The 22,788-nt window shown below is 39.6% G+C and overlaps 1 protein-coding gene across 1 annotated transcript in view; it reads right to left on the bottom strand.

Moving 5' to 3' along the window:
• Positions 1-16,733, bottom strand: part of CENPF (centromere protein F) — a 55,210-nt gene extending 38,477 nt beyond the window's left edge. The window contains exons 1-7 of the mRNA XM_019635451.1: positions 16,658-16,733; positions 14,123-14,325; positions 13,080-13,276; positions 8,798-8,919; positions 8,299-8,390; positions 6,333-6,624; positions 4,958-5,160 (exon numbers count right to left, since the gene is read on the bottom strand). Of these exons, the coding sequence (XP_019490996.1) occupies positions 4,958-5,160; positions 6,333-6,624; positions 8,299-8,390; positions 8,798-8,919; positions 13,080-13,276; positions 14,123-14,284 (1,068 nt within the window). The 5' untranslated portion in view covers positions 14,285-14,325; positions 16,658-16,733. The remainder of the gene's footprint in view (positions 1-4,957; positions 5,161-6,332; positions 6,625-8,298; positions 8,391-8,797; positions 8,920-13,079; positions 13,277-14,122; positions 14,326-16,657) is intronic.
• Positions 16,734-22,788: the final 6,055 nt, after the last annotated feature.

Consider the following 22,788-nt stretch of genomic DNA (forward strand, 5'->3'; position numbering starts at 1 on the left):
AGCAACAGCGGTTCGAGTCCAGCCCGAGCTGAGCAGCCGCTGAGCTGCCAACAGGTAGCAGGATGGCTCAGCTAAAAAAAAAAAACAAAAAAAAAAACACAGAATCCAGAAAGCAATGAACACATGAGTCCTAAGAACCTGGGGAGATGACTAATAAAAAGGAAGCCAGAGCTGTATTCTCAGCACCGCTCTAGTCAAAGATTTGAATTCGTGATCTGCTAAGAAGAGGCCTCATCACATATGTTAGACAGAACAAGGATTCAGGACTCTTGTCACACCAAAACTAACAAAACAAAATGTGAAAGGATAGGAAGGCCTGAGCTGGCAGAAGTGCAACAAAGCTGAGTTGACAAGGAACTTGACGTAATAGTAAGAACTAATATTATTATAAGTTCACCATGCGCCAAGACACTATGCTACAGCTGTGACAGAAATTATCTCAGTCTTTCCAATGATCCTATGACACAGGCATTATTAATACCATTTTGTTGATTGGGCAACTGAGGCTCAGAAGTTCATTAAAGAGCTCCAAAAGCAACATAATTGGGATGTGGTAGAGCCAAGGCTCAAATCCAAGTCTTTTTAACTTACAAAACCAATTCACCAATTCAGACTGCATGAAAACTATAAATAGATGCATCAAGGTAGGTCATGGTCCCTTCACTGCACCTTCATACGGCTGGCTAGTCAATATTTATCAAGGCTCTCTCTGTGCAAAGCACTGCACTACGAGAATATCTAAAAATGAACCTGGACTACCACTTCCAGGAAGACAGATGTACATTTCCCTATTCCTCCCATCAAGAATAATTAAAACCCTGAATATTATATTAAAACAGACATAAGAAAGCTCTGAAAGGGGCCGGCCGAGTGGCTCAGTTGGTTAAGAGCACAAGCTCTGAGCAACAGGGTCGCCAGTTCGATTCCCACATGGGCCAGTGAACTGTGCCCTCTACAGCTAAGATAGTGAACAACAGCTCGACCTGGAGCTGGGCTGCTATGAGTTGCCCGCGACGGGTGTAGGCTGCAGTGGGGCTGGCCGGCAGCTGGCGTGCGCTTTCATGAGCTGCCATGAGCGGCCGTCCAATGGCCAGCGAGCAACTGCCTCAGCAGGGAAGAGAGCAATGATAATACCAACATGGGCCAGTGAAGCGACGTCCTCCACAACTAGACTGAAGAACAAAAGGACAGCAACTTGTCTGTTCTCCTTCTCCGATTCCCCAATGCTGTTCCCCTCCCCCAATTCCCCAATTAAAAAAATAAAATAAAATAAAAAAAGATATTCTCCAAGGAAAAAAAACAAACTAAGAATTTGTGGCTAGTGGACCAACCCTAAAAGAATGGTTAAAGAAAACCTCCTTTCTCTAAACCATAAAGGAAATGATGAAAGAAGAAAACCCTGGAAAGAATCAGGAAGGAAGGAGAAGGTAAGCAATATTACTATTTCCTTCTCCTCTTCAGTTTTCTTAATTATGTTTTGATGGTTGAAGCAAAAATTAGAACACTTTCTGATGTGGTTCTAAATGTGTAGAAAAAAACAGTTAAAATTCTATTACAAATGGGGGAGGATAAAAAGATGAAAAGAAGTAAATTTTCTATAATTCATTAGAGCTGCTAAAATGACAATACCAACAGACTGTGATAAATTATGTGTGTATATATAATGTAATATCTAGAACAATAATTATAAAAGCTCTACAAAGAAATACACTCAAAAACACTATACATAAATCAAAATAGAATTCTAAAAATTATTCAAGCAACCCAGAGGAAGGCAGGAAAAACAGAAAACAGAGAAATGAAAAATAAAGAAATAGACAACAAAAATTAAGATGGCAAACTGAAGCCATGATCTATCAATGATTACACTAAATGTAAATGGTCTCGTTAAAGGATAGATTGTGGAAAAGAGAATTAAAAAATATATCCAGCTATCTATTATCCACATGAAACTCATTTTAAATATAATAATACAAATAACTTGAAAGTAAAAAGACAAAAAGAAATACATCATGCAAACATTAATCAAACAAAATCTGGAGTGGACAATAAAGTAGACTTCAGAATAAAGAACATTACCCGGGACACTGAGAGATATCATACAATAAGGGTCAATCCACCAAGAAGACATAGCAATCCTAAATGTCTATGAACCGAATAACAGCTACAAAATATCTAAAGATATTTAGATAGAACTGATAAAACTGAAATGAGAAGTAGACAAGTAACAATTATGAGACTTTCAACTTCTGTCTCGCAACAACTGATAGAACAATTAGACAGGAAATGAGAAAGACACAAATATCAGAAACAAGGAAATATCACTTGACCTACAGACTTGAAAAGAATAATAAAATACTACAAACAACTCTATATACATACATTTGAATTTATGAAGAATTTAACAGGGGGGAGGGAGGCTGTCACTTTCTGAGGGGTGAAAAGGATAACTATTGCATTGTTTTGTACACCATAAACTAATAAAAATAATAAACAAAAAATAATTTTAAAAAAAAGAACTCAACAATACCGTCAACCAACAGGAGCTAATGATGCTTTTAGAACTCTCCACCCAACAACAGAATATACTTATTTTTCAAGCCCATTAAACATACATCAACATAGACCATATCCTAGGCCATAAAATAAACCCAAACAAATTTAGAAGAATTGAAACCATAGAGTATGATCTCCAAACACAATGGAGTCAAACTAAAAGTCAATAACAGAAAGAAGAAAATCTCCAAACACTTATAAACTACACAAGGTATTTCTAAATAAACCATGGGTCAGAGAGGAACTCTTGAGGAAAATTTTTAAAAATATACTGAACTGAATAAAAATTAAAATGGAATATATCAAAATTTGTAGAACAGTTAAAAGCAGTGCTGAGAGGGAAACCTACAGCATTAAATGCCTACATTAGAAAACAAGAAAAGCCTCATCAATAATCTAAGCTCCCCACCTCGACAATTTAGCAAAATAAAGCCAAAGCAAGCAGAAGGAAATAAAAAGCAAATATCAATGAAATGGAACACAGAAATATAATAAAGAAAAATCAATGAATGAAAAAGCTGATTCGTTGGAAAGATCAATAAAAGATCAACAAAACTGACAAATCTCTAGCAAGACTGGAAAAAAGAAAAAGATTAGACGCAAATATCAGAAAAACAACAGGGAATATTACCTGACCTACACACTTCAAAAGAATAATGAAATACTACAAACAACTCTATATACATAAATTTGACATGTTAGATGAAATGGGCCATTTCCTCTAAAACTACACCCAACTCATCCAATAGGAAATAATTTTAATAAACTTGCAATTTTAAAACTCTCCCTCAAAAAAGTCTCCAGGTCAAGATGATTTGATAGATTTATACATTCTACTAAATGTATACGGAACAAGTAACACCAATTCTATGGGCCAGCAGAGTGGCTCAGTTGGTTTAGAGCTCACTCAAGAGTGCAAGCTCTGAGCAACATGGCTCAGCTTAAAAACAAACAAACAAACAAACAAAAAACCCAATTCTATACAATCTTTTCAAAAATTGAAGAGGCAAGAATGCTTCCAATTCATTTTATGAAGTGCCTCTGATACAAGTATCAAAGATAGTACATAAAAAAGACAATAGCTGACCATTATCCCTCATGAATAGACACAAAAATCCTTAACAAATTATTAGCAAATAAAATTCAGAAATATATAAAAAGAATTATACACGTGGCCAATCAGGGTTTATTCCAAGGATACAAATGCTCATTCAAATATTTAGAAGCAATCAATGTAATCCACCACATTAAAGGTACTATTTTATATATCTATATATGAATCTACAGTTATTTTAAAAAGATTAAAGAAAACCAAAAAAAGAAAGGAAAAAAGAACCTGCCCCCATGAAACTAATAGGAACATACTACAGTGTTTTTTACCTACTGCCTTAGAAATATGTAGAGTTTATTAAAAGTTAATTCCTTAAGTCTAATAGGATTAAGTTTGTAAGGTTCTCAGTGATTCTGACAATTAGCCAAGTGTGGGAACCACAGGGCTAGAACGCAAATATGGACAAAAAGGGTCTTAAGGGGACGCCAGGAGAAAAGCTCTCACGGCATTAAGGGATGAGGGAAGGTGCTCACAGGAGGAGGAACATGTCCACAGCATCGCACGAGGACGGTATGCCGAGCGAAAGGCCAGTGGGGGTAAAACACTGGCCCACATCAAGATGAGGTTCAGGAAACACAACGCGGTCTAGAAGGTGATTCATGTTTCCCCACGCTTGTCCCCAGATATCATACTACCTACGCGATTTATACATCTATGTTACATTCCCCATTAGGATGAAATCTATTTCCTTACTGCTCCATCCCCACGTCTAAAACAGCACCCAACATATAATAGGTAATGAATGAATGAAGAGAAAAAAGAGAAGAAAATACTAGAGAGGTAGGTTGGGGTGAAAGAAATAGCAACACCCTTCCCACCCCCAAATCAAAAAACCTCAAATAACAGGATGATGCTTGGCCTTAATTGGAACCTGAGGGTTAAATGTCAAGAGTACATATACTGGATCCCACGAGCAGATCAGTTACATTCTATCATAACTCGTGCCCCTCTTTTAAAGCTCCATTACTTTACGTGCCTATTCTATGTGCCAGGCTCTGTGCCAGGGGCCACACAGACATAATCTTTATTCTTCACCACCCTCTGAGGTGTAAGAGCTCAGTGACTTGCTCATGTCGCTTGGCTGGAAAAACGTCTAGTCCAGCATGGACCCCTGATCTACCCAACTTTAAAAGAACTTACCAGTTCTGCTGCATCAATACTGCCTAGTATATGTTAATAAGGTTCATTACGAACATTTATTTGCTTCATACATTAAAGTGTAAAGGACTCCTCAAAGAATTGCATGAAAAAAAACGGAGATTTTTCAATAACTCATGAAAAGTCAAGTACCTTGGTTGATGCCTGGTCATACTGTGCTGTCATTCTCACTAGTTCATCCCGACTTTTGTTCCAAACTTTCTCCTTTTCATTTAACTCCATTTTCGCTTTCTCCAGTTGGAGCTGTAATTCTTCACATTTATTCACTTGGCCTTTCATTTCTTTTTCTTGTCCTTGCAGACGTAGTTCCAACTCATTCATCTTGCTCCTTAGCTCTTAAATCGCAAACAAAACCCACACTTCAATGAATATATTTTTTTTCACAAAAATTTGTACAACTAAATTCAGAATATATCATTTATGTTCCTCTGCTCGGGAATCTTTGGTGAGGCAAATATGTCAATTAACATTAAACACAGAAGCTACTTTAATTGAATTTAATGTCAATGTTTAGCCCCTATTGTTATTTGTATTCAAATATCCTATAGAAAGCAGGAGAAACAAATTTTGTTATCACAGAGAAACTTGGGGGGGGGGGGGGGGGGGGGGGGGAGAATGCTTTCCTAAAACCGTGACTATTATCTAACTAATCAGGGCTGCAAAAAGTGCATCACATGTAACACCCTTATTTAAATTACCACTTGGTTTTATACACTGGCAGACATAATGTTTGTTTTGTGCCCATATCAATGTAAATAAGTGATAAGCAGTGAAAAATTCACCCTCCCCTATTCTCGGGTAGCTTTACCTCCAGTAAAGATCACGACAGTAGGAGCCTCGTATACTGCCAAAATTAACAACAATTTTTTTTCATTTTCCCCCCCACATACACACAATATTGGTTCCAATGGCATTGGCAATGTGACAGCTCTCACCAGTGAACACTGACGGTGATTTTCAATATATCATAGCACTGGAAATTATCATGGTCTGCAGCATAGATTCCAAAACGCCACCTGGTACCCTTCCTTGGCTGTCAGCTGCAGAGTGGTACAGCGGCCAAGGTTACAGGTTTGCTCCCATATGGACAACCTGGCAACGCAGTGCAAAGCTGTTGTGCAGACAGACATGGGCCACACCTCTGGCCAAAACTGGCCGGAACACAGGCTTGTTCCAAGGGGCACAAGAGGAGCCAGAGGAGAAGGCGGGGGGTTGTCAACCGTAACCAACTTACTCGCCCTGCTTCTGGAAGGACAAGTCAAAGCCACTCATCCTACTTTGGAAGACTGCAGGGCACCAGCTTCTGAGTACAAATCAAGGTGCGCTCCAAAACTGTGATATCTTTTCTCATTATCAAAAAGACAGAAGTTCACATCACCAGACTGGGATGTTGACCACCGATGGGTTTAACGAAACACCTAAGCACTTTCTAGGACTAAAAATGTCTGGAATCACCTCTGAAATTCTCTTGGGAAAAATTTAAACTTAATTGAGCTCAAGAAATTACCTTGATTCTGGGATTTTAATTGATCCAAAAGATGAGAATTGCCAGAATTATCACAGAAACTGCCATTAGCATCTCGTTTTCCTCCTTGCAACGTTGACCTGCTCGGAGTCACTTCTTGTTCCCCAGAAAAGTGAGACGCAGAAAACTCCCTCCTACTCGGGGTTTGTAGAGCACTGGATGCAAGACGACTTGGGGTCTTTTCCTGCTGCCATGAGAACACCGACGACGAGGCCTGGTGTCGGGCAATGTCCCGGTGATTCATGGTGCTTTGGGGAAAAGCCTGGCTCGCTTTCTGGAAAGACAGGAACTCTTGAGAGCCCTCTAGAAGTCACAATATTCAAGACTACTTATTTTCAAATAGAACATAAAACCGTGTCAAGAAGTTAATGCTTCTACTGTGTACCAAGAAAGAACATTCATCCAGTCAGGGGAACCAGTAAGTCCCAATATACCCAGAGATTTTCTAATGGTCAGGCTTCGGCACTGAAGGGTTAAGCCGGTACGACTGAGGCTCGACTTATTTGAAATGGGCTGTTTTTGTATTTATTTCGCATCCCCCAAATACTCCATTAAACACATGTTGAGTATTCACTGCCATTTTGAGTTCTAAAAACTTGATTTTTCTTGTGCCTACCCTGGGTCACCTCTCTCTCTAGCTTTGCACAAAGAGAATCAAAATTAAATATTAACCTAAAGAACTCTTTCAAGAATCTCACTTTCCACCATACCACACCCCTCCAAAATGTCACATAAGGTATTTCATGTTATGTAATACACATCTGTGGGTGTTCTACTGCTTTGAGTTCTTCTTTTGTTCTTTTCCTGCCTCCATTCTGAGAAAGACATGGCTGTGGACGCTGCGTTGCATTTTTACAGCAAGTGCGTTCCTTGCCACAGAAAGAGGCTTAATGTTCATGGACACTCACATTCCTCCACAAAGTAACTCTGAGAACCAAGGTCAGGGGCAGAATTGACACGAATGACTGAACTGGAGAACGAAGCACATGATATTTTCTAGGACAAACCAGAGAATTACTGTTTAATTTTTATTCACCTTACTAAGCAATGTGTTTGCTATATATCAAAATTCTGTGACCTCAAAACAACACATAAAGGAGCAAAAAAGAATTAAAATTGTTAAATCTCTAATAGGTATTTTTGATCTTCAATATTTATGGTATCTACTTATAAATTCAGCCTTAAACTGTTGGCTGAATTTTGCCATCTCTCCAAGTTGTTATGTTTATTGGAAATACAATATGAAATGTCACACTGGATTTTTTAAAAAGCCAATAACATCATGTGAGGAGAAGCAGTAAAGGGAAATTCTGTAGATACCAGGTTATTTTCAGGGTCAGTCGTTAGCTAGAAGCAAGGCTTTCTAAAACCCTGTGTTTTGTTGACAAAGCACATTTTTTCACCTGCCTCTCACCGCTTATTTACCCATGTCAACATGGAGTTTAAAACCCTTGTCAGCAACTGACTTAAAAGAATTGGGGAGATTATGTTGATGACATTCTCCTCTGAAATACACATTTCATAAATAAGGATTCTCAAACCCCAAGTCCCGGGTGCCAATCACCACAGTCCATTAGAAGAACTAAATATGAAGCCATTTCCTCCAGGTGACAAAGCCAGAGGGTGTCAGGAGTAATTGGTGCAACCTCTCCAAATTTGTTTCTTATCATTATATCTTAACAGGGAAATCATTATATCGCTACAGTTTCCATGGAATTCGGTGAACATGGAATATTTAGGGATTAAATAATCTCCCCACTTTACTTTACTCACTCTTTATCTGTCAGTAAATTAAGAAATATCAAACCAGTGAGCCAGGAACTTGAGTTTCTCAGTGTAAATAAAATGAGCCGGCCCTGCGTAAAGCAGATTTTTCTCTAACTTTATTCTAGCTTATATCAGTGTACTTCAACTGCACACTCTGTGAGAAGGCCCGTAATTAACTTACTTTTGCTTGCAAGGCTTTCACCTCTGCCTCTAATCTTTTTCGTTCTTCAACTTCTTTATTATATTTTTCTTTTAGATCTTCATATTTGGAACCTGAACACAGATAAGGAGATAGCTTTCCTTCAATCACTGATTTAATGAAGGAATTCACAGATTAATAATCATAACAACAGTCTAGAAATAGTATTTGAATACACCTGAAGGAGAGAACACTTGTTAGGGCAACAGATGTGGATCACATTACTCAAATATCAAAATACATGGAGACATAGGGGTTTTGGCTATTCTGAAACATAATCATAGAAAATTGAAGAGAAGAGTTAAAAGGCTTAACCTAATGGTTCAATGCAGTTCAACGGATACACAAATGTACATAACCAGTAGTTGCATTTTTTTTTTAATGCCCACATTAGGAGTTGAATTCAAAGTTGAATTATTTCCTTTGGGAGAATTAAAATCTCAATAAAAGAGCTATTCACACGAAGGGAAAATATCCTTACCGCTGTAATATTGACTTGGCGTCAGAGGCGTTGAAAAAATTTTTTGTGGTGTAGTGCATGGATTCAGAGAGACATCTGCAGACTGTGCAGCTTGTTGGCTTCTTTCAAGTTCAGATTTACACCTGTTAGAAAAGGACCCCAGAGGATGCCAAATCAGAAGAAAAGCCACAGAACACCAATACCACACAGTCCCAGAGAGTCATAAGCTTACAGAAAACCCACCTTCTAAGAATTCTTGACACTTCACTCACCCACCAGACATTTAATAAGAACTTAAGTGACATAAAATCAATCCCCTGTCTTCAAAGAAGCTCAGTCTAGTTAGGGAAATACATATAAACCAATCATTACAATGTCATAATAAAGGCTATAATGAAGAGCTGACATACTCACTATAGCACAGAGTACAGTTGGGAGGTTGGGGATGTTGTATTCTAAGCCAAAGAAAGACACAAGGATATAAAAGAACCCAGGATTTGAGAAGCACAGGAAGAAGCTGGTGACCCTGACGCATGGGCTCAAATCACAAACCCGGATGGCACACTTATGATATTAAGTCATGACAAAAGCATAGACTTGAAAATACATATCATGTATTTTATGACTTTTTTTTTTTTTTAATAGCTGAGCCATCCTTCCACTTGTTGGCAGCTCAGCTCGGGCTGGGACTCGAACCGCTGTTGCTGAGAGCTTGCACTCTTGAGCAAGCTCTTAACCAAATGACATTTTTAAAACAGATGAACATCAAGTTAACATAATGCATCTAGAAAAACAGATAGCTGGAAATAGTTACAAAGAAATAGGGAAAGTAAGCAATATATTGTATATATGCACAGAATATCCCTACCATTTAAGCTCGGAACACCTTTCAGAATCAAACCACCTAAATTAAAAGAGGATTCAATTCTTACAAGTCTCTAACGTCTCTGAATTTAGGCTAGCCCAAGAAAGAAAATGAACACCCTATTAGAGTGGTAATAATGTGCATCGTTTTTTTTGCCATGGATGCATTCCTCAAAGAAAGAAGGGAAGAAAGTGCCTTAGTGCCCTAGCTCCACCCAGGACCAAATTCAATCTGGGAAGAAAGAAGCAACATACAGGCTGAAAATGACTATTCAGCCAATCAAAACATCACATTCAAGCTCATAGTAGGTAACAGCACTGTCCAAGAGAAATGTTCTCTCAACAAGACAAAAGTAACAATACTTTTTGTTACTGTGAATTTGTTAAGTGAATTTCATCTTAATATTTTATTTAACTCAATGTTTTCAAAATACTGTCATTTTAACTGGTCAGCAATAACTCAGTGTTTTCAAAATACTATTATTTCAACTTATAATCAATAAAATATTATTAAGTTATTTTACTATCTTGTACTAAATCTTCAGAATTTGGTGTGCATTGTGTGCTTACACCACATCTCAATTTGCACTAGCCACATTTCAAGTATTCAGTAGCCACATGTAGTCAGTGGCTACCATACTAGACAGTGCAGGTCCACAGATGACCAAACGTGTAACACGGATGGTGATTCTAGAGATGAATTTTGAACCTTGCAAAATTGGTGTTTCTTTTCCTTCTCAGATTCACATCTTACTTTCTTTTCCCTGTTCTTGCATTAAAAAAATTATGAAAGTTCTTTTATTTTCAATATTAAATAAAAGTATACCCTGTTATTTTTATAAACTTCTGTTTCTTCTTTTTCCTAGGGAGGAAAACACAAACGTCCACCACCAAAAAAAGCAAGCTGTTTTCTAGTAGGTTTAACTACACGAGATTGCCCATACTCAACAGTTTTTGATCACCATTTCAAATGGTTCTACCTAACGTGTTCAAGACGTTTCTGAAAGCTAATCTGTGGCTGCTGCATGTGAAGGTTACCAGGGAGAATTTTTAAAACTACACAACAGTTTTCGTAGTCCATAGTTTTTATACTCTTAATAATTTCTATACTATAGAAAACCATACTCTTAATAGTTGTATGGTCTAAAATTTATATAGTTTATCAACTTCTATAAACATCGTACCCACATCATAGGAAATAAGAATATTTTTAAACTAAACGTGGCATGGGGGCATCCTAACTCCATGATGATGATAATAATAACAACTGGTAATAATAATGCTAACATTTAACAGTAGCTCTGTGTCATATGCAACCCTGAGCACTGTATATGAGCAAGTATTGCTACCAACTGGCACTTTGCAATGAAATATACAAACATATACAAAGTATCCTTTCCTTAAATATTAAAAATACAAACATTGCTGTCTAAATTATTAAAACTAGTATTTCTAAAACCAGCAGCCAAAATGTGCTTTGCAAAAAAATAATTATTCCAGCATACTGAGATGGGCTTCCTATTTCTCTAGCACGTTTTCCAAAACGAATGCCTACCTTTCACTCACTCAGTAAATATCTGAGGCCCTACAATTGCCAGGTGCTAAGCATAGTGATGAACAAGACAGACAAGATTCCTGTTCTAGGAGTTTGGGATGACAGACCATAAACAAGAAAACAAAACACTCAACGGGGATCCAAGTTTATTTATCATCCTAACATGCATCCAAGATAGCCACCTTCCTACGTGGCCAGGAAACAAAGTTAGAAAAAGATTCCTGACACTAAGAAAGCATCAACTAAGTGCAATGTGGAATACTGGGTCAGATCCTGGAACAGAAAAAACCCATTACTGGAAAAACTAGTGAAATTCTAATAAAGTCCATAGATAACAGTATTGAATCAATGCTTATTTCTGGCTTGGTCATTGTACTTTGGTTGTATAAGATGTTAACAACTGTTTCTGTAAGTCTACAGTTATTTCAAAATAATTTTTTTTTTTAATTTCTGGGTGTGTGTTTGCAGGCTCAACAATGGAGCAATTTGCTAAAGTCCTTTTTGCTTGAGGCTTTATGACTCCTTGTTATTTTGACAAAATGCCACTATTACAACAAGAAGACACCATTCATAATCTAGCAGTGTTTGGGTCCCACTAAATTTGATAATGCCTCTAGTGCAGCGGTTCTCAACCTTTCACAGGGGTCGCCAAGACCATCGGAAAACACATATTTTCGATGGTCTTAGGAACCAAGACACCGCTCCTCTATCCATCTCCAGGCCCACATGCAGATACGCCCACATACGAGTACCTGAGTACCCGGCGACCCTTGTGAAAGGGTCGTTTGACCCCCAAAGGGGTCACAATCCACAGATTGAGAACTGCTGCTCTAGTGGTTTGGGGGACTTTTGTTTTAATGGAACAATAGTAATAAGCACCTTTTTTATTGTTTAAATGTGGTACTGAAACCGGCAAATTACTATGTAATGATTAAGATCCCTCTCAGATGGAGATCTCAGGAGGAACCTCTTCCTGACTTCCCTTCCCTCCCTTTTCAGCTTAGATTCCAGGGCACAGGACTTGAACCGCTCTCTTCCCAATACCCTCAAGCATTCCCTTGTCTTCTATCCCATTTACTCTATCCCAAAACAACCCTAAGTCAATCTGGTTCACCTTCTCAGCATTTACATCTCAAATGCTAAAGAAAAAAATCAACTCTGTAGATTGGCCCCATTATAAATTCCGGGTCTCCAACTTCCACCGGGCCCTCAGGGTTCCTAAGTCATTCTGTAATTCTCTAGTTCTCTTTCTCTACAACAGCTTTTCCACTCGGAAAAAAATATAAGCCATCTGTATAAGCCATGCTTTCACTTCCCTCCATCTTTCCAGTAACCACAGTGGATAGTTTTGGTATTATTTATTATTGTATCACGGGTAACACAGTGTCTGGCACATGAAGCAGCTTAATAGACATATATTAAATGAATAAGTGAACAACCATTTAATCAATTTATATAGTATTAAGTCATGCAATGATAGGAGTGAAGGATATAAGAAAAGAATTTCCCTCAGACTGTTTATTCCACTGGAAAAAATATACACAGAGGGTGTCCAAAAACTGTATACACATTTTAAGAAAGGAAAACTATATTAAAATTGCAATACTCAATATATACCGGTAACAAAAGATGAATACAAGTCACATTTGACTTCTGCAATTACAAGAGGTGCTCAAAGTGGTTACCATCAGTGTCCAGACACTTCTGATTACGGCGAACTACTGCTTGAGCAACGTTGATCCAAGTGTCCGCTTGTATACATGTTTTTGGCACCCCCGGTATATATAATCGCAACGTATAATAATTACATCATTAAAGGAAAAGATAAATGCATCTGAATATATACAAAGACATCTGTATAAATACCATTCAAAAAACAATTACCTTTTAAGTTCCTGTTCCAGTTTTTCTATTTGTTTTTTGCTTGAATTCAGTTGTCCTTCCTGGAAATTCACTTGAGACTCCTTGACTTGAAGTTCATGAGAAATCTTCTGCTTAGCTTTCTCCAGATTTTCACATATTTCCATCAAGCTTTGGTTCTCCCTTTTCAGGTTTGTTCCCTCAGTTTTTTCATTCTCAACCTAATGGGGAGTGTTCAAAAGGAAAGAGATCTCTTACTTTGTGACTTTACTAAGTATTATTTGCAGATCTGAGTTTAACACTGACAATTTTCTGAGATATGGCTGTAATAATCCGGCTATCCATGCTTGATGAATGCAGATATTTAAGATGACCTCACTTTAAAGCCTGTAGAGAGAAAAGCGCCACAAAGTCATGTATTATATTAGACTTGGTCAGGGCTATGTGTACCAACCCTAGAAAAAGAGGCTTTGATATACTTTTAAGAATTAAAAAACCAAAAATGAGCCCTATGAATAACCTCCCTTAGCAATTCAATATCAAGTTTGACTGCTAAAACCATTTATTGTCAGAAACTGGAAAATACTCCCACTAGTAGAAACATTTTAGAAGCAGTGACTGTAGCACTGCTTTGTTGGTTAATGCAGCGGTAAAAAAGAAGTACTATTTAAGTTTTCGTTTACTAGTCCTGAAGACACATGGTCTAGGAATGTCAAGGTGAAAAGCCCACTCCCAGAAAGTGAGAGCCAGTTGGACTGCAAAGTGCTCTAATATTGTCCCTCAGATTCAGAGCTAGACCCCTGTTGGTGTGGAATGCAAAAGCAATTCCCAAATCATGGTCCCAATCGGAAGTTAAAATAGAACTCAGCCGCCGTAAATATTAGCAAGTGAGCAGACATGAGGACAGAGGATGGAGAAAATTAGGTAATTAAAATGACTCAAATAAGGAGGGGGTTATTACCACCCAAAGATAGTGAGATCGTTTTTCTCTCAATTTAAAAGGCCAAAATGAAACAATCCAGAGAAGGAGCGAACAGGTTTACTGAACTGTTGCATTTCAACGGTACCTTCTGTTTTTGCTTCTGCAGTGCAGCCTCCAGAGTTTCAAGCTGAAACTGCCGCTGCTGCCTTTCCTTCTTCAGTTTGTCGAGCTGTCCTTCGAGCTCTTGAATTTTCTGAAGAGCTTTTGTAGGCAGGCCTTCCTTCCATTCTTCCCAAGCCCAGCTCATTTTGCTCTCCTTTCTTTATTATTCAAACATCTGTCAATAAACTGAAAATAACGAGATTGTTGGTTTTATTATAGCAAAAAAGAAACTTAAAGCCTCCGAGACTATTGAGTCTACAGAACCACCCCTAAGAATCAAGTTTGAAAGCTTCACATTTCAAAAGATAACGAAGTCTAACATCTATCTTCTCCATCCTCTGAAAAGTGATTACCAATAACTCTGACTGTGTACATACTATGCTTGTTTGGGGTCCCCTTGCTTTGTGTCTTTCTCATTTCTCATTTTCTTACTTCCTACTTATATGGCTACTTGCTTCCTACTGCTCAGTTTCTTTTCATTATACCAAACATGGATATTTTGCCATAAGGTTTCTGGTAAAATAGGTCCTATAAACAAATAAAACTCATGGCAAGTTAATTTGCAAATGTTCCTTTCCCCTCATCAGGTGGTTAATTCCCATGGCTCTTTGTCCCTCTTCCTCTGGGAAGCCTTCCCTGGGGAAATCCATAATCCTGTCATATCTCCTGGTCATAGTCTCCCAAGGCACAGGTGCCCTGCCGCCTTCCAAGTAGTTCTCATCTGTTGAATTAACGCATGAATGAACCAAGAGTGAATGCCATATTAGTACTAGAATCATTACAAAATGTGGCGAAGTCATTCTGTGGACAGACCTTGACCAGGAAACAGGTGTATAGCCTCAGTGATTCAGTTCCCAGCTCAGCCACCTACAAAATGTGTGACCTTGGGCATGTTGTTTAACTGCTCTGTGCCTTGGTTTCCGAGTTTACAAAATGGGGATAATAGTGGTGGCAACTTCCAAAGCCTTAGAAAGGTATCTTCCTTCTGTAGATGACAGCTATCATATTAATCCTTGAAAACACTTTTTCATATCTATATTTCAGCCTATGGTACCAAGAGGAAAAAGTGGGCTACCTCTTTCTCTGCCACGTCTTAGGAAATTTAAATCAGCTGGGAGAAAAAGCATGGCAATTGTTCTTTATTCATTAGCCTTTAGCACTGAAGTGAAAGAAAAAGCGTTCATTTTCCAGTTATTCTGGCAACAAGGTGAGAATTCACTTTTTACTAAATTAAATCCACAACCATCTTAGTGTTTTGTTTCAAATGACTTTATCAATGAATTCTTGTATCAGAACAACTAATAAACAGTTGATGCAAGTACTCAGAATAAAAAGCTTTCCAAAAATTAAGAGAGAGAAGCAAAAGTCTTGGAAAACATAATTCGGATATCAAGCTTTGGAAAGCTGTGTTTTCTCTGCCAGCTAAATTTGTTTGTTTCCGGATGTCAGTTCTTTGAACACAGCATCTTAAACTCCACTCCTATTTGCCCAAAAACTATTGAAGGGAGTCTCAAGCCTCTCCACCAACCAAAGGACAATTTACACTGTCCCAACAGGCTGTTGCATCCATTCCAATCTAGTTTGCTCATTCAGGGGTGGGACTACATACCCCAGAGGCACATAATTAGAACTGAACTCAACAATCCTGCCAGTCACTGAAATCATTACATCGGCTTCACAGCCAACCAAATATAAAAAGGAACAACTGAGAAAGATACAGATGAGAGAAATAAATAGAAGACTGGGTTTTCATTTCAGTCTAGGTCACGGCTACAAATAAGTGGTTAAAGCAATTGTCAGACAGAAGCTAATTTTGATTAGAGCAGACTTTGACTCATGAAGGCATCAACCATAAACAATCTGTATGAAGCTACCGAGGCAAAAGGAGAGAGAGAGAAAAAAGTAAACCTCAAAAGTAAGATATAAGGGGCAAAGCATGGAAAGTGGGGGTGGGGGGAGGGGTGAAGTAAAGCCCAGGAAGTCAAGGTTCCTGCAAGGAGGATTTGCAGGGCTAGGATCCTTTCCAGAAAATGCTCTTTCTATCTCAAATATGTGGAGGACACGCTTCGTGCCCAAATCACCCAACCCTGTGAAGTCCCCGAGGAACTGCTAGGGTGACTCACCCACCCCCAGCACTGCGGGCCCGTCTGCACTCTTCCCCTTTATCATAATCTCCCTTCTTACCAAGAAACCCGAATCCCTGCCTGCAGTGTGACCGCTGAGCCTGAAAATAAAAACTCTGCCCGGCTCCTCTACATCAGGCTCAAGAACAGGGCTCCGGTCACTTATTTACGGGTCCGCATAACCTAGCAAAGTAAGGCGCACAGGCGCTTGCAAGTGGAAGGCAAGAGTGAAATGCTCTCGCGGCGAAGAGACGCACCAGCCCGCCGCCCAGACCAAAACCCCAGCTTGCGTCTCCTCCATGCAGCAAAGGACCGACGTCCACGTTTCAAATAGGAGCCACTGGCTCCTGGACCTGGAAAGCTGCTGGGAAATACCTGATCTCCGATTATTTTACCTTACAAGAGTTGGAAACTGATCCCCCCAAAAGTGCGAGTTCGTGACTCAGCAGGGTCTCCGGACACTAGCGCGAGCACCACTTGACTGGAACCAGCTTCTCCAGTCGGGTCAGGGGGGAGGGGAGGGCCATCCCACAAGCATCCCCGCCCACGAGCCTCCGGCAGAAAGCCAGCGGTTCCCCCACGCCCGTTGCCGGAGCCGGGACCCAGTCAGGATGCTCACCTTGCCAGCGGGGAAGGAAAACTACCCCTTAGAGAGTCGGGTTCCGGTGCAGCCTCCTCGGCTGAGAGCCCACGTTCCAATTCAAACTGCCCGCGGCCGCCTCCCGTCTTTGATTCGCCCGCTTCCGGTTCCGCCCAAACTCGCCTCCAAGCTTATTGGTCACTGTAAGCAGCGATGGGCCAATCCGCTTCCGCGCACTCGGACTGCCGCCTTTGATTGGTCGTTTCGGATGGATTTAAAAATCAAGCCCTCACCACCTGAAGTGCCGGCGCTGGAGTTACAGAGCTGTTTTGTTGTTGGGAGGAGGCGGAGACCACGTGCTTTTGCTGGGGCTGGAGGAAGTTTTGAACCGTTGTTTCCGCAGAAGCCTAGGGATGGGACAGCTGACTATCGCCGGGAGCCAGCGGGAGAGTGCTCCCTGGTGAAAACTCTTAATACTGCACATACATTTCTACTTATTTATTAAATATGTAATTTAGGGCGTACATACTGGGTGCTGTGCTTGCTGTGTATTTTTCATCCGGTGTCATTGTTAACACTTCTTTCAGACAAGCCTTCTAATTTATTTAAAAATTAACTGAGCCACATAGAAACTATGTAATTTGAAATTAAACCTAAAACACGAAAGGGCCTCTTAACGACTGGCCCCTGCTGATTATTTTCTCAAGAGTAATTTAGGAACACTTGTTAGCTGAGATTCCGCAGGAGGACATTGTAGCCCAAACTGGATATAGTCTCTCCCTTTCCTGAAGTCCGCTGTTTTGTGTGTATTTATGTACCTGTTTTATGTACTTATTCAACTAAAAAGAAGCTTCTAAAGGCAAAAGCAAAACAGAGAATTATTAAATTAATACTATATATCTGATGCTGTTGTCCTTGCTAGATTCCAATCTCTCCGCAAATCTCGCTACCTTTCCTTAGCCAGTTACCCCCGCCTAGACTGCCCCTACCTTTCACCGAAATTCTGCTCCTTCAGTACCTAATTCAGCTTTCTTCTAAAACCCCCCTATTCTCTTCCACTCCTTAGAAATAATTATTTCCTAGAAATATACTGCTTATACCTTCTATTTGGATCTATGTTTAGCTGCCCCATCAGACTCAAAAAATCCTGTAGAGCAAAAATCTGTTTTAATTCATCCTCACATCTCTAATAACTACCTATACTTTTGCACATAGTAATTTAAAAATAAGGCCATCTTGGGCCTGCCAAGTGGCTCAGTTGGTTAAGGGCTCGAGCTCTGAGCAACAGGGTCACCCATTTGATTCCCACATGGGCCAATAAGCTGCACCTGAGCTGAGCTGCCAACAGGTGGCAGGATGGCTCAGCTGGTAAGAGCATGTGCTCCTAACAATAAGGTTGCCAGTTCGACTCCCACGTGGGATGGTGGGCTACGCCCATCCACAACTAAGATTGAACACAGCACCTTGAGCTGAGCAGCTGTGAGCTGTTGCTGAGCGGGTGGATGGCGACTAGACTTGGAGCTGAGCTTGCTGCGCCCTCCACAACTAAGACTGAAGGACAACAACTTGGCTGTTCCCCTTCCCCAATTCTCCAACACTGTTCCTCTTCCCCAATTCCCCAATAAAATCTTTAGGGAGGTAAAACTACCATCTGGAGAAAAGCCTTGTTCTCCACTATCCTTGAATCCCCAAGGAAAAGGAGGAGGGAGCAGGTAGGGGAGAAGAACTTTTATTGGACATTGCCTTGATCAGTTTATTGTAGTATCTGGTCATTCTGGGATTTGAACGACATTCTGACTCCAACACCAATTATAGTTTCATTGCTTCCCCGGGTAATTATTCAACTATTTATTAGCTGCCTAAGGAAAACACAACTATATAGAAAGACATGTAATAGAGGATTTTCAAGGTTTGAATGAGAAGTTCACGTTTACTATTCATTCATTCATTCATTCATTCATTCATTTAGCAGGTAGTTATTGAGTGGCCACTGTATAGCCAAAGCTGTGCTACATTCTTCTATAATAAACAATAAAGAAATACATTCACTTGTGGAACAAGGAAATCATGTGATGGAGACTATTCTAGCAACTTCTGTGATATTTCTGTGACTTCAATTTTATGGTTCCCTCTATTTTTCCCAATTTTGTTTTTTGTTTTGTCTTAGGGGCTGAAGCAAGGTGAATCCCATCCAACCAAATATAGATGTCTTTTGAGAGTCTATTTTCTGCTCTCTGCCCTTCTCTCTCTCTCTTTTTTTTTTTTAAATTTTATTGGGGAACACCAGTGGTCATTGGTTACACGTTGCTTTCATGCTACAATGGCATAGTTGACTCTTTTAAGGAGGGCACAGCTCACAGTGGCCCATGTGGGGATCGAACCGGCAACCTTGGTATTATCAGCACCACGCTCTAACCAACTGAGCTAACTGGTCACCCCTGCCCTTCTTTTTAAATCCACTCCCTCACTGAGCCAGTCTACTTTCTCTGGATTGTTCATCCACCATCTCTACTTTCTGCCTATGAATCAGTGCTTTTTGGTTCCAGCACCAGGCAAATAAATTAGACCAGCTGATGCTGGCCACGGATGGGGAAATCCAGAATGGGCAACAAAGCAGAGAGTTGACGAATATGAGCCCTGACCTCTGGACCAGTTGTAATAGCAGGAACCATAGCTCATTCCACTAAGTCTCCTGTACAGTCTTTTTTAGAGATTGTGGCCACCACATTGATGGTACAATGACAGAGTGAACTTAATACAAGGACAAGTGGATCTAAGCAGGGTAAAGTGCGGTCTATAGCAAGGACTTTTATGACATCCCCTTGGCCCACCTTGATAGCAGCCACAGCTGTCATAGGTACACTGTTCTGTGTGGGCTCTGACTCTTTCCACCTCAAGTGCAAGCCATGGATCGCTCTAGCTCTTCGGTCCCAGGCTTTCTCCGAGGCTGAAGGAGCCTGCGAAGCCAGTACACAAAGAACAACCAGGCAATGTGGGTGCAGTTATAACTTCCAGGTGCAATCCTCAATGAATGTGTCGGGAACTAGGTGATAAATAAATACCTTAGTACATCTTTCACACGGGCGATTCTGAGAGATCCCGGAAGAATAAAACCCCTGGCACCTACTGCAACAATTGTGAAATAGCACCCTTCTCCTGGCTTTTCCTCCTTCCCTATCTCACTCTTCCTGCTCCCCACTTAGCTTCCTGGAATCATCACCCAAATAAGCTTCCATCCAAATCTTTATCTCAGTCTCTGCTTTGGGGAGAACCCAAACTAAATGGAAGGTGTCATACACGTATGATTTATTTATTTTGACAAGTGAAAAATCCATCTTAGTTTCCCAAATGTTTCAAAAGCTTCTGTTATGTAGGCAGAACGTCAGCTACCTCATCTGTGAAATTAGAAGTGTAATCATAATGTCTGGTGCTGGTGGTTTTAGGCCAAAGGTTTCTGATAGATCAGGGGCACGCTTTCATGCTTGTTTTGTGCATATCTGGGCTTCTTTTGACCACAGAACCATGAATTTAATAAATTCTTTGGGACAAGAATGTCGAAGCTTGACATTAAGGGATTTTTTTTTTACCTCTCTAGGAAAAAAATGGAGGTGAATATTACACATTCAACATATTAGTATGATTTAAATAAAGTTGATTACAAGAAAATAAATATTCATCCTCTTGGTATGTTTTGAGGAAATTGATTACAAACGATGTGGACACTATTCAGTGGTATGGACGAAAACACAAGGAAAAAGACCTTAAACTTTGAAAAGGCGTTTTCTATTCCCACCACTAGGTGATTCCCTATGCCTTGGAAAATCTTTAAAAATACCTACTGTTCCACATACCCTGACTCACTGCATTCTCTTTTCTAGCTCCCTCTGTCCCTTCCCTCCGTATAGCGAATGTTCTTGTTTACTCTCTTTAAAATAACATTTGCTTGTTTAAAGTAGAGGAAAATAACAGAGAAAAGAATGGTCATTATCCTAATGCTTATATAATCTTTCTTATTAACAAAGTAACAAAATAACCATAACACATGCACATGATAAGAAATTCCAAACATTCCAAAAAGATATAAAAGATGAATTTGGGAAAACGGAGAGAACATGAGAGAGCCACGAGACTACACTCCTCATTTTGGTGCTGAGTTCAGTGAGATTAAGATGTTTCTAAAAATGCACGCAAGTTACAGGCCAAAAATATGCAAATAAGGAAAACAGTTTAATCAGATAAAACCTCATCATTCTGGGATCAATTACCTCACAGAAATTCAAAACATATTCTTATGACCCTTGCAATAGTCATTTTTATGAAGTAAAATAATTTGTATAGTTTTAAATTTTCAGTAGCATTTCCTAGGGGGAAAAAATGCTTACTTAGTGCTTATTTCTTCCAAAGTATTAAAATCAACATTTATTGTATTTTTTTTATTCCTTGCTTGGAAACCTGATTGTCAAAGAAAGTGGCTGGTACAGATCCAGGTTTCCAGAAAGACAATGATATAGCCAAAAATAAATCTCCCACCTTGCAAGTTTGCTAAAGGAGATGATAGTATTTATTATGACAAGATTAAATTTAAGTTCAATTTGTCTCTAGCTCACTTTCAATAATCGTTTTGATGCAGGCTAACCATGAAATAAAGTGCATGATTCTCCCAAGCTCTATGATCAGGTGTTTGACACCTTGGAATAAAAATTGAAGGAATTCTCTAAACTAGGAAAAAAACTTCAGTGTCCCTAAGAATATTACGGAAAGCTTTTCTAAAACGCAAATTTTGAGGCTGTCCGTGGTTCTAATTTAAAGGTTTGGGGTGGAGTACAGAAATCTTTTTATGAATCACCCTGTGGTCCATAGATAAAGTGAATACACTTCCTAGTTGATTTCTATTGTCCTGGCGTCTGTCTGGTTTTTGTTTGTTTGTTTGTTTGTTTTAGCTGAGCCATCCTGCCACCTGTTGGCAGCTCAGCGGCAGCTCAGTTGGGGCCGGGAATCAAACCGGCAACCTTGTTGCTCAGAGCTCGCACTCTTGAGCGAGCTCTTTACCAACTGAGCCGCTTGGCCGGCCCTGCATCTGTCTGTTTTAACATGTGTCCCAGAGTTGTTGGTGTTGTTGCTTTTAACAGAATATTATTATTAATAGTTGTATTAAAATAAGCCAAGATGGGTTCAGTAGATCACTGTGTCCTTCCACATTCTCCCATGGTCTTTTCCAGGACTGTGTGAGATACACGTGCAGTAAGCAGAGTTCAGCACACAACAAGTGGTTAAATCTGAACTATCAGTGATGACCCTTCTTTTTCGAAACCTTTCTTGACACAGGAAACTAACTCCTCCCCTTTAAGGATCGCATACAAGATGCTGGCTGATAAACGGGTTGCATATAGGTGGCTTCGGACAATTACCTCCTGGTCCCAAGGGATGCGGGAGAAGTGTTTGTTGCTGCTGCCCCTAGTGGCCATCTGGTGTATGAGTCACTGGCTCCTTAGTGCAGAGTTGGGGCCTGCAAGATGATGAAGCCATTAGTCCACCAATCGGCCGGTCCATGGGATGACTCAAAAGTGGGAAATTAGAAATTTGGTGAATGGGAAATATATGTGGGAAGTTGGGGTTACGCAAGCCTGCCATAGAGCTTTATAATAAACAATCCTGCTAAAATGGTTTTGTCATGTTCTAGATAATATAAATCTACAACTATTTACTTTATGGTTTATTTATTATTATTTAATCTTTTTAAAGACTTTGCAATGAGCCCTCTTAGCAGCAATGAGCTCAAGAAACAAAACAACAGAATAAAAATGCATGTTTAGAGAAAAATTAAGTACACAATTTTCATTTCTCAGTGAAGTTGATGATGAGTATAGAATGTACATAAAATGCTGGCCAATGTTTACCATTCACCATGGGACCTGTAGTAATGCAAACTGCAAGTCATAAATATAC

This window comes from Hipposideros armiger, unplaced genomic scaffold (assembly GCF_001890085.2).
Source record: "Hipposideros armiger isolate ML-2016 unplaced genomic scaffold, ASM189008v1 scaffold_22, whole genome shotgun sequence".
NCBI classification, from domain to species: Eukaryota; Metazoa; Chordata; class Mammalia; order Chiroptera; family Hipposideridae; genus Hipposideros; species Hipposideros armiger.